The 12,945-nt window shown below is 35.6% G+C and overlaps 1 protein-coding gene across 2 annotated transcripts; it reads left to right on the forward strand.

The window, feature by feature from the left end:
* The first annotated feature begins 1,128 nt into the window (after positions 1 to 1,128).
* LOC120216461 (TRAF-type zinc finger domain-containing protein 1-like) lies at positions 1,129 to 11,261 on the forward strand. 2 transcript variants are annotated; one of them, XM_039213881.1, is made up of 6 exons: positions 1,129 to 1,236; positions 1,315 to 1,399; positions 2,299 to 2,434; positions 3,176 to 3,316; positions 3,410 to 3,531; positions 11,004 to 11,261. In XM_039213881.1, exons 2-6 carry the CDS (start codon positions 1,350 to 1,352, stop codon positions 11,164 to 11,166), a joined length of 612 nt encoding a protein of 203 aa, XP_039069812.1. In that variant the 5' UTR covers positions 1,129 to 1,236; positions 1,315 to 1,349; the 3' UTR covers positions 11,167 to 11,261. The 2 variants fall into 2 exon arrangements, with proteins under 2 accessions (XP_039069812.1, XP_039069813.1); XM_039213882.1 differs by having other exon boundaries at positions 3,179 to 3,316; positions 11,004 to 11,248.
* The last annotated feature ends 1,684 nt before the right edge of the window (positions 11,262 to 12,945 follow it).

The following is a 12,945-nucleotide window of genomic DNA, read 5'->3' on the forward strand; positions in this document are numbered from 1 at the left end:
AAAAAACAGTAAACCCTAGAATCAGAATCAACTTTTTTATCAAAAATTCAAAACCCTTATTTGGGTAAAGCCTATTCCATAAAAAATTCTTGAATCTCTACTCTTGTATTGTAGTATTGTCAGTCTAAATTTAAGAGGTCGAATCTCTACTCTTAGGATGAGGTCATGAGAAGTCAGATTGATTGTATGAGAGGACTGGGAAGGTCGTCATATTAATGGTGGCTCTTCATGGTTTGTTTCATTTCCTAGTTAAGGTGGGGAGTAGCTCAATTTGGTGCTGTGTTGTGAGGAGGAATTGTTTCTATGTTTCGATACAATGTTGGGTGTGCCATTGGTATAATTCCATATCTAAGACATTTTTTTCTTCCATTTAGGTATAGAGAGATTTTTTTAACGAGACATTAGTCTTTGTTTTGTATTATATTTGTTTTTGGAATATAATACTAATTACCCTTTAAAAAAAATTCTTGAATCAAAAAAATATGTTCTTCAAACTAAGTGCATCAGCTCAATCTCTCAGACTAAGCATTCGGTCTTTTTCTATACATACAAATGGTGAATTGGAACCAAAATTTTTTCATTTAATTTGTTTCTATACATGAAAATGGTGAACGGAGCCTAAAAGCCTTTTTTTTTTCGGTGACAATCGATGTTTTGGCTTCACAAGTGATATAGGAACACTATGAAAAAGGAAACAATTAATCAATCATTCAAGAATATCATGAAGATATCTACTAATATTACTATACTAGTAAGGTTCCCGTCAAGGCATATGAACTCGAATTAAGTTGATGGTGGTAGCGGTGATAATGGTCTTTCGAGTTAATGGTAATGGGATGACGAAAGATAATTATCATAATTATATATATTTTAGATTAAATTGATAATTTATATATACAAATTAATTTAATTGATTTACTAAAAATTAGAATTAAATTGATAAAAATATGTAAGTAATAAAAATTAAATGTATTATTATACAGGTTTAAAACTTCCATGTTAATAAATTGTTAGTGATTTAACCATAGATTGATAATACATTTAAAGTTTAGTGACTTAATTGATAATTTTTTCAGTAATCAGAATAGAATTGGTCATGTGATTTAGTGACTTAATAGGTAATTTATCCTTTATTTTATTTCTTTTCTCTCTTATAAATTTCGGTTAAATAAAAGGAAAAAGGAAAATGAAAGGAAAGAAGGGGTGTTTCCTACGAAAATCAAGTGTTTTTTGCAGGTTTAATTACTAATCTTGATTTAGAATTTTAATTATTACATCCGGTTCCCTCTCAACTTATTATCTTGATTGATTTAGGAGTTTCCTTTTTGTCGAACAAAGATTTTGAGGGGATGGCTATGACAATTGCTTCAGACGAAACCACCCGCATATGCGATCACTGGTATTTATTATTAGAATGATTCCGTGATCCTTTTCTAGAATTAATTTTCATTCGTTCAGTTTTAAACGCAATCTTTTTTCTTGTCTTCCGGATCCCAGCTCCTTTGTTTCTCTGTTCTTATATCAGTTCAGAATTTGTCTTTATGCTTAAAAATTGGTTGTTGTTTTTTTTAATTATTGTTTTTGCCTGATTTGTCTAGAATTTCATGTATAAAGAAATGATTAGTAATTTAAGTTGACCGAATCAAGCTGGAAAGGGGATTACTTTAGTTGAATTACCTGCTTTGATGTAGGTCAGGACCTAAGAGGCTAAGACGTGTTCACTTGATGCTTTTGTGCGTTCATGATTGTATTAGTTCATCAGATCACGGCATTTTCGTTGCCCATAGTTGAAAATCCTTTGAATTTTGAAAGTTTGGCTGTGATTGTTGGGTATTTGAACATTTCAACATAATTGTTGGTGTTTCATTTTGGTTTTCTATTAACAATAACTCTGCAGTCCACTTGATACTGGGAAGTGAGTTGCATTGCATATATTGAATAAAGCTTGAAGCTTTGAGTTTTTCCTATTTATCATGAATGCTTGTAGTTCATGATGACATCATTGAAGTGTGCTTACATTGTTAGGAAGGTGAGTTGTGGATGAAAGATTACTGAGGTTTGTCTACCTGCTTGTTTTCTTGGATGATGGAAGTGCATTATCAGTTTCTGAGTTTTGTCTGGATGTATGCCTTTGGTTTGAAGTGGCTGCTATTTGCTAATTAATTTGATGTTACAATGATGTTTTCTCTATTTCAGTTTTACGAGGATGGAGTTCCTCTTACTCAAATACATAATTCTTTTGAAAATTTTCTCGCCGAAAAACTCTTTAACAAATACTTTTCCATTTTGATGGTTCAGTGACAGAGCTATACCTTCTTCGAATATAGACTTGCATTATGCCCATTGTTCTCGTAATCTTGAAAAATGTAAAGTTTGTGGTGATATGGTTCCAAAAAAGCATGCTGAGGAGCACTTCTTAAACACCCATGCTCCGGTAAGCCTTGTATGTTCTTTTCAAATGAACTAATTCTTTAACTTACTTTTTCTCATCTATCTTCTTTCTCCATCACTATGATGGCTTTTGAGTGTTATTTGTGCTGGAGAAATAAAATTGTCTTACCCTTGAAGGTTGCTTAATAACAGAAATAATTTGTAACATTCAGATGTACCTAAATTTTGGATCTTTTATTACGCTGGTTTTTTCTTTTAAAGTAAAATCTATGGAGAACGGGTAGGAATAACAAAGTTTTGGCTTTTCCATATTCCCTCGGTTGCAAAACATCTTACTGGCCTAGGATTTGTAGTTGATCTGATGAAGAAAATTGATAAAGCCTGTTTAAAGTGAAGGGTATTTGAGTTAATATCCCCACTCTATATTATCCCCTTTTGAACTCGAGTTTTCTCTTTTGGGTTTCAATGCATGAATTTGTCAAGGGAAGACTATCTTCTAAGATCTTGATTGTAAAGTGGAAATTATTCAACCAACTTGTACTTAAGTGTTTATTGTCAATGAAGGTTTATTGTTAAAAGTGAAATAAATGAGAACACAAAGATTCTAGTTGTTCCTTTAACGTTGATGATTTAATGGATAAGTTCAGTCAACTACAATTTTAGGGAGCCTTTATCTGTTTGTTCATTCAGTCATGCTTGTATGTCGGTATCTAATGTGCAATTGCACATCTACTCTTGAATCCAACATGGTATTGGCATGTTTATCAACTCCATGCATATCAAGCAGGTGACGTGTTCTCTGTGTAGCGAGACAATGGAACGTGAAATCCTAGCTATCCATAAAGGTGAAAATTGCCCCCAGAGGATTGTTACTTGTGAGTTTTGCGAGTTCCCATTGCCTGCTATTGATCTGGCCGAGCATCAGGTGCTATTTTTTGAATCATTTTTCGGTGAAGGGATTCCAATGATATTTGCTAGGTGAAAATGTTATAATGTTGATGTTGCTTTGCTATTTTAGGAAGTATGTGGGAACCGGACAGAGCTCTGTCATCTTTGTAACAGATACATTAGACTGAGAGAAAGATATAACCATGAAAGACGGTGTAATGGTATTCCAGAAGACAATGTGGGATCTTCCAGGTATACATGCTATAAATTTACAATTGTAATGTTTTGGTTGGAATCAGTTATTTTTTTTTTGATAGGAATATTAGGCCTCATTAAAAACCCCCTTCATGATTAATGGAACTCTGAAAAAGTTCCTTAATCAGCGGAAAGAGGAAAAGAGTGCCTTGGATTTTATTAATAATAAACTTAATACAATATATTACAAAAACCTAAAACTCCTTGAAGGAAATCGACAACCTAAATAGTTACAACCTTAAAAACAACATAAATATTAACCAATTCCAGCCTTAGCGAGCGTTTGCCTCTAGATTAGCTGCCCTATTAACCCATCTAATAACACCTTCACACAGTCTAAATTTTTCAATAATATCTTTAACAATGTAAGCATAAACAGCAGGACATGAAACGAAATCCCTAACCCAGTCAACTGCCACCCTGCAGTCACTCTCAATTATCAACCGATCCTTTAAGCTGTGTCGTATAGTGTGAAAGAAAGATAAGCCCTTTAGGATAGATTTCAATTCCATCAAAGTAGGAGGACCAGGACCTGCGGATTCCTTGTAAGAGTCAATGATTGTCCCGTTATCATCTCTCAAAACACCACCTATCCCACTTCTCTTCCAGTCAGTAGTAGTAGCAGCATCGACATTTAATTTGATGAAGCCCTTTGGGGGAGGGGACCAATTAATCACAGTTGCAATCAGTTTGGAGTTAGGAGAATAATAACCCCCTAAGGAAGGATCTGAAATAAGCAAATCCTTAGAGATCGAAACCTGTTTGTACTTAGCTAAGTACCATGAAGCTAGCCTGGATCTAGCTAAAAAGAAGAGTTTTGCTTGATCTACCTTTCCTCATTCAAAAACAATATAATTTCTGAATTTCCAAATTGTCCATTGGACAACCCCTGGAATAAATGACCATATGGTTGAATTAATCCTCAAATCAGCCCATGCTAGGAGAAATATTTTTGCATCAACATGAAAGACAGATTGAATGTTCCAGAACCTAATGAATTTATTCCAAATGCTCCAAACCACCGAACAAGTAAAAATAAATGGGAGGGTGTCTCATCAAACTGCTTGCAAAAAGGACACAACAAGTCATCTATACCCATCATACCTCTTTTAACAAGAGCTGACTTCACTGCCAACTTCTGTAGAACAACTTGCCATACAAATGTCTCCACTCTTGGAGGCAGTAATCCACTCCAAACAACATTCTTCCAAAAATTAACATCTGATGAACTTGAGGTCTCTGAATAACACTGACTAACACAAAATTTCACAGTACCCCATCTCCAGTGCCTTTCCAGACCAGTACGTCAGATGAATCAACTGAAAGGGAAATATTTAAAATAATTGTCATCAAATTATACCACTGCTCATATTCCCAATCATTCAATTCCCTTCTTAAATGTATATCCAAAACCAGCTGCCTGAGCTAAAATCACCAAACTCGTATAATTTTCCAGTTTTGTTTAAGGAAATGGAAAACAATCTCGGAAAAATGATCTTTAATGGTTGATCCATTGCCCAAACATCTTGCCAAAATCGAATGCTACCCCCATCGCCAACTTGAACAGAATAATTGCTTCTAATTTTACAGCCAGTAGGGTATATTCTGTAATGATTGTTCACCACGGATCTCCAAATCCATGAAAATTTGGGTGTAACCTTATTGTCAAATAGCAGTAAAGAAGAGTCTAAATTGTATTTAGAACAAATCAATCTCCTACATTCCGCATTTCTTTCATTAGCAAACCTCCAAGACCATTTTTCTAATAAAGCTCTGTTTACCTTGTCAATGTTTAGAACCCCTAATCCACCTTCGAATTTCGGTTTGCACACATTGGGCCAACCCACCCAATGAATCTTGTTCTGACCATTTCCTCCGCCCCATAAGAAGTTTGACATGATAGAATTGATTGACTTGTACACCGAAGCCGGAACTTTAAACAATGACAAATAGTATGTAGGAAGCGAGCATAAGACTGAATTAATTAAAACTAACCTCCCTGCCATAGAAAGAGAGGATGCCTTCCAACCTGCCAACTTCTTGTTGAAACTATGAACCACTGGATCCCATAGGCCAGAAGAATTTCTTTGTGCTCCCAGAGGTAGTCCTAAGTATTCTGAAGGAAAGCTGCCAACAGTACAACCCACCGAATTTGCCCAATCTCTTATTTCCTCTTCATTCATATTCACCCCAAATATTTTTGACTTCTTTAAGTTCAACTGGAGACCAGATATAACTTCGAAGACTCGAAGTACTCTCTTCACGTTCATAACCTGTTTTTTAGATGCACCACAGAATATTATTAGGTCATCAGCAAATTGAAGGTGGGATAATTTGAAAGTTCCCTTCTCCCTGCTAATAACCATACCCAAAAAATAACCCTTCTGAAACAGCCCTACGGAGCAAAAGATTAAGGAGTTCCCCAACTATGTTAAATAACATAGGAGACAAAGAGCAACCTTGACGAATACCCTTTGCCATTGGGAATTCCTCTGTTGTGACGCATTTCGAGATCCAACTAATCCATGTAGAACCAAAGTTCATTTTCCTCATTATTCTGAAAAGAATAGGCCAGTCAACTGTGTCATATGTGTTTTTAAAATCCACTTTAAAAACACAACCCTTTAAACCTTTCTTCCTCCAAAAATCAATTCCCTCATTAGCAATTAAAGAGCAGTCCAAAATTTGTCGACCTGAGATGAAAGCAAATTGAGAAGGACTGATAATGTCTGAAATGCAGCTCCTTAACCTCCTTGATAGACACTTAGATAAAATCTTATATAGCCCACCTACTAAACTTATAGGTCTATAATCATCGAGGCCACCAACATTCGAAATCTTTGGAATAAGAGTAATGAATGTATGGTTTACACCATGTTCCCAATCTTTTCCCAAATAGAAATTTCGAAAGAAAATCGTAATATCTTCCTTTAAAACAGGCCAAAACCTCTTGAAAAATCTCAAATTTAAACCATCCGGCCCTGGGGCTTTGTTACTGTCACAAGACTTCAAGGTTTCCCAAATCTCATCTTCAGAAAATTCTCTCTGTAACTACTGATTCTGATCCAGTGTAATTTTGCTAAAATCCAGCCTTATGTCATCAATTTCCAGAGTTGAACGCTCATTGTAAATTTTGAAGAAGTAATCCCTAATTGTTACCTTTATTGCAATCGGATCCTGAATCGTAATTCCCCCAAAATTCAGTGCATTCAATGCATTTTGCTTCTTTCTAACTGTAGCACAAGTATGAAAGTATCTTGTGTTGCGATCCCCATCTTTAATCCATTTTGATCTAGAATACTGGAAACCGATCTGCTCCTGAATTTTAAGCAGTTTCCACAATTCTGCTATGTGAGAGTTCAAATCTGCTATTAATTCTCTGTCTGAAACACCATGCTGCTGCTGTTGGACAGCCTCTAACTTTTAAATTTTCTCTTCTAAATCAGAAATCAAAGCTTTTGGATACTGATCTCTTCTCCCAACCCAGTTCTTAATTGCACCTTTGGCATTCTTCAAAATATTAAAAACACCCACTTTCCTTTGAGTTTTCTTACTGTTTTGAACAGATAACTTAATCAAGTCCTCAAAACCTTCCTCATCCATCAAGTAATTGAATAATTTGAAAGGTTTTTTACCCCAATCTACACCCCTATTCTCAAGAATTATAACATTGTGATCTGACACAGACCTTGGAAGAATGGACTGAACTATATCCGGGAATGCTGCCAAAAACTGACTATCAACAAGAAAACAATCCAATCTTACAAATGTTGGATTATCTTGTTTATTTGTCCAAGAAAATCTGCCTCCAATCATAGGTAAATCAATAAGACCAGATTGTAGGATAAACTGACTGAAAAGATTCATAGAATTTCTGTTCTGCCCTCTGCCAATCTTCTCTTCTTCATACAAGTAAGCATGGAAGTCCCCTCCTACACAAACCAGACAATTCTTATCTCTTAGAAAAAGACTTAGTTCTTCAAAAAAAACTTGTCTTCTCCTCCTCCACTGAAGGACCATAAACATTGATGAAGCCACAACTGAAATTGTTGGCTCGAAATTTACCCGTTATGGCTATAAATCTCCTGCTTACATACTGATTTTCCAATTCGAAAATATTATCATCCCAACAACACAATGAACCCTCCGAGGATCCGATCGAACTAGATTCAATAACACCTGAGTTTGTTTAACCCACTCCTAAAAAATGACGTGTTAATCTTCTCTGTCTTTGTTTCTTGCAGCCATAGAAAAGAAAGATAAATCTTAGAACATAAATTCTGAACAGCCCTCTGTTTTTGTTTTTTACCCAAACCCCTAACATTCAATGAGCAAATGATTAATTTTGTATTCATCATTGAAAATAAATGTCGATCTCCTTAAATGACCCCAATCAAACTAATCACCTCCTTCAAGATCACCTTGAATGATACCTGTCGATACTCTCTCTAGGCTTATGATTTTTTCTAGAAAGGCTTCTTTTCCTTCCTTGAAAGACACCCCCAAAAGCTTACTAACCTCCCATGTAGCTAAAGCTTCTTCCAAAAGATTTGAAAATGCTAGAGAGTAGGCTGTATCAATGCTCACATGATCTAGTGCTTCCCTTGTCAAAATTCTTTTGGCTCTTCTGATCAGCAAACCAGGTTTGAATCTGGAGCATTCTCCTTCTGAAAAACAACCTTCAATCTCCCTATCCTCAATTTCGTTCAATGAGCCTCCAACAATAATAGAATCTTGTTTCTCATTTGAAGTCAAGACTACATTAGAACAAATCTGTAGAGAAGTATTAAGATCCACCTTTTCCCCTCCCTGACTAAATATGATTTCCTCAGATTCAGGCATGAACTTCAGAATATTCCCGAACCAGTGTATCCTGTTCCTCGATCTCTTATAGACCCTTTTAAAACTACACATACTTCTAGTTTCTTGTAGGTCTGATCGAGTTGTAAACGACCTCTTGGAACGATTTAGATTTCTACGCCTAACGTTATTACCGGAAGAAATAGAACTGGAATTAACCAGCTTTAATTCTGCTTCAATACCTTCTTTTCCAATACCAGCAGACTGTTCTCCATTTTGGCAAGTCTCCATCACTTCGATTAATCTGCTGTCATTTTCTGGAGAATTATTTTTCTGAACCATTTCCCCAAACTGGTTAATTTGGATTGCTGGTCCAGAAGGAATAACCTTAAAATCACGTAGCCCAGGCTGCCCAAAATCCTCAGGTTGGGCCAGAGATCCATCAACCGAAAAATTTGAATATCTAATACCTAAACCGACAAACTCCCCCACATTTATACTCCCAATGTTATGACTTTCTGACAGCCCACAATTAGAGACTTTTCTAAGGGAGGAAAGTCTTGAAGGCTGTTTTTCCTTACCTGCTCCTTCAGATCCTGAAAAAGCTCCCTGATCGAACCAATTGTCAACTCTCAGCCGATTTTCTATTGCTGCACGTGGTGCAACTTTCTGTCTTTCCGAAAGTAGGCTGTCTTCTTCATCTACACACTGCAACTCTTCAAAATAACCTCCATCAGAATCTTCCACCGGAACATCACTGAAAAAAGAACTTGAAAAATCGCTTGCCGATCCAATCTTTATACTAACTTTAAAGGATCTTCCATGTGAGGCAATCGTGGTAGCTTCCGGAACAGCGAAAGGACTTGTCACCCTCAATAGAAATCTTGCCAATGTGAGGTCTTCTCTATATCTTGTAGCATCGTGTATGTCAACCAGTGTTCCCCATCTTCCTACTACCTTCTCGAAAAAAGATACATTCCAGCAAAACAAAGGAACCCTAAATAATTCCACCAGACAGAAAGCCATAGGGACACCCTCATCATTCAATAATAGTTCCAATCGGTCGAACCATAGATTCATAAGCTCCTTCCTATTCATGCAAATATCCATCATCTCCTCAGTTGAGTTAAACGCTATGACGCAAGAGTTCCATACATGGCCCCAACGAGCAATTTGGACATCAATACCATCTTTAGCTAGAGCCTTCTTAATCAACTCAATCTGTAATGATTGTTTAACAATCCCTGTTAAAGACCTTTTAACCCAACTTGAACTTTCCGATGGAATATACATTTGTAAAATATTTTTCTTAGCTATCTCCCTGTGAGAAACATCTGAAAACAGATCCTTATTCCCCATAGCACTTCTATAAGACAGAAAAGCATCTTTGTAAGATCTGGCATCCCTGATACTTCTGTCAGAGATATCCACCTTGTTGGACTTTGAAGTATCTGCAGAATCCTGACTGGAAACCTTCTTTGAGAACATGTTCATCCCCACTACCCTTGATCGAGATTCCTTATATCTTGTAGGATTCACTGAAATCAACCTCCCATCTATCAATATACCATTTAAGGCTTCAACAGCCTTCTTCAAACCAATCTCACTCTTAAAATGAACAAAATCAAAAGTGGAGAATTTGTATTTTGGATTTCTTGTTTCTTTAGGAATAAAAACTCTAAAAATTAGACCATGAACTAAGAAAAATTCCCTTAAAGAACGACGAGAAACCCTCCTACTAAGGTTGTCGACGAACACCATCCAAACCTCATCGGAAACTAACTTTTCTTTCAACTTCTCTCTCTCTACGTTTTTCTCTCTCTCACTCATTGTGGATTTGTTCAGCTTTTTCCATTCATTAGTTAGATCGATGCTTTGTTGCTTCAAGTTCGTTGGAATCAGTTATTGTTTTTCCACAAATTATTTGTTGTACAATTAAGCTTATTGATGCCCTATGTCGTGAGATTAATGTTTGTCTCCCTAGTATTTGGCAGCAAGTTGGCATTTTGTACTCGCAAATTTCAGCCTGGAAATTAGTAACTTTCAGTTATCCGAGGAGAATATTTGATAAAAGTATTCATTGCTTTCTATTGAATGTATTTTCATACCAAAAGCTAGTTCTTTGGGCAGTTGTTTCATTTTGGATGAACATAGCGAGTTAAGAGCATTTTCTTAGCATGCTATTTTAAACCGACAAAGGCATTTTAAGCTGTGATACGTAATCAATGGTTGTATAGGCCATGTGATTCCTTTTTCTACCCACTTCCATTAAGCTATTTTGCTCCGGCCCTTAACTTCCTTTATGTATTTGATACTTTTATTTAACAGACATGGTGTGCGGTTATGTTCCTACAAGGATCCTCCAAATGCTTAGGAAAAGTAACGATCATATATATCCTTGTCGGGCAAATTTCGTTGTGAGATGCTCATATCTAAATCCTAGTAACATAACCATCATTCACAAGAACTACACCCATTGTAGGCCAGGAAATAGGGCATATTTCAACTTGTGTTGATCTTGCCTGGAGATTAATCGAACCTATGTTGTTTTCTTCTTTTAGTTATCTGAAAACTGTATCACGATTTAGCTCTTTGTTTTCTGCATTGTCTAAAGGGAATAGTACGAAGTATCATAGGTTTAATTTCATGGATTTGGGACCTATGTTTAGGGATGTGAGGCCAGCTGAAAGGGAGCAAGGTGCTCAGAGAATGCAGCCGCCATCTGAATATTCATGGAGACTACTTGTATTCACAATTGCAACAGCCGGGATTGCTATTTTATTAGGATCACTATTTTTCCAGAAGACAATGGAGACCGGTCCAGTAATTTAACTGTGTTGATGACGCACACTGGCTTGGTGTAAATCAGTTTGAGAGCTTACGTACTCCACTTCAGTAACTCCTTGAGCGTACACGTTTTAATGTATTAAAACTCGATTGAGCTTCTGATCATTTATGGACAATACCATCGACATATTGCTTCTTGACTTTTGAATTTCTGTACATGAAAAATGGAGCCGTTGCTTTATTTTCTTCTTGAAATTCCTAATTCTTATCACAATAATAATAAATTTTTTGAAAAGTTGATTTCTTTATTTTTGTTTTTATACTAGTCTCATTTACTCCCAATGTTATTAACTTTTTGAGAGTCGTTATCTGTTCGAATTCAAGCTAGTTCGACTTTTATTTATTTTTAATTAAATTTGTTCTTTAATCTCTTAAGAAGATTCAAATTTGAACCACAACATTTCAAATTTGCACTTTATGCTTCTTAGTTTATTTAGTTGTTACCATTGTCAGTCATGAGCAAGAATTCATTGCGATTGTTAAATAATCTTCTCAGTTTGAATTTATGCACTGTTTTTCACTTGTTCAAGTTAGGAATCTGATAGTTTGTTCAAGTTGTTTAGTATTTTTTCATAATCGTTTTCAATTTTTAAACCCGGTATACCTCATCGCACAAACAGAGTATATTCTCTTCTTCGCTTCCTCTTCACTGCAACATCAACAACAACAACAAAAAAACCCAAAATTAATGAAATTAGAAGGGTTTTTTAACCTGCCAACAACAGAAGCAAGGGTTTTGACATATGCGTCAATCATTTCTTCTTCAGAAAGCCTTGGGTTTTCCGTGAATTCCAAAACAATAAGACAATGCTCGTTAATCACAGCCGTCGAGAAGGATCGTTTGCATCGGCGGCCGGTTGCTCCAGTTTGGGGACGGGTCGTTTAAAGGCGAGTACCTGGATCCGAAAAGCATTGCTCCTGGTGATGCATGTGATAGTCACACGCCGTCCCTAAAACATCCCCACGTAAAAATCGAATGTTCCAAGTTCGTTCAACCGTACCCTGCCACCGTGGGATGTCCCAATACATACCTCAGTCGTCCCCATACCTGGAACGTATCAAGTACTTGAAAGGGCATTCCTTTGCAGTCCCTGTTCTTCTTAGATATTAATAGTCCGTTTTTTAAAATTAAACGAAATAATAAAAGATTCATGAACCCTTGCACAAAGTTTCTTTTTTCTTAGGTAAACTATACATTTAATACTTAAACTATTAATTTTAGTATGTTTTAGTACTTAAACTTTTAATTTTTTAAAATCATACATAATGTTTAGTTTTCATTTCATTTTAATATTCCACCATTAAATATTTAACGTATTTAATACCTAAACTATTAGTTTTGGTCTATTTTAATACCTAAACTTTCATTTTTCTCAACACTTAATGTTATTTTTTTAACAGGATACTAAAATGAAACAAAAATTAAACTTTAAATATGATTTTGAAAAAAATAAAAGTTTATGTACTAAACGGATAAAAATTGATAGTTTAGGCACTAAACATATAGTTTACCCTTGTTTTGTTTGATAATGCACAATTGTCTTCAAATTAGATTTTAGGATAAAGTATATAAATAGTCCCTGAAATTTTAGAAAACTTGTATTTTGGTCACCCAACTTTTGAAACTTATAATACAATCATCAAACTTTTAATTTATTTTTAGTAAGGTCACTATCGTTATCACCCATTAGTTTTTATTGATGTTGCACTTAACTGTCGTTAAACCCCCATCCATTTCTTCTTCTTCTTCTTCTTCTTCTCCCA

The sequence above is a fragment of the Hibiscus syriacus genome, unplaced genomic scaffold, assembly GCF_006381635.1.
Source record: "Hibiscus syriacus cultivar Baekdansim isolate YM2019G1 unplaced genomic scaffold, ASM638163v2 tig00110160_pilon, whole genome shotgun sequence".
Classification (NCBI taxonomy): domain Eukaryota; kingdom Viridiplantae; phylum Streptophyta; class Magnoliopsida; order Malvales; family Malvaceae; genus Hibiscus; species Hibiscus syriacus.

Excerpts from the sequence above, each read along its gene's own strand:
- LOC120216461 (XM_039213881.1), top strand. The coding sequence starts at position 1,350 with ATGGCTATGACAATTGCTTCAGACGAAACCACCCGCATATGCGATCAC. Across the intron at positions 1,400-2,298 it reads ACCCGCATATGCGATCACTG|TGACAGAGCTATACCTTCTT; the intron begins GTATTTATTATT and ends TTGATGGTTCAG. Across the intron at positions 2,435-3,175 it reads TCTTAAACACCCATGCTCCG|CAGGTGACGTGTTCTCTGTG; the intron begins GTAAGCCTTGTA and ends ATGCATATCAAG.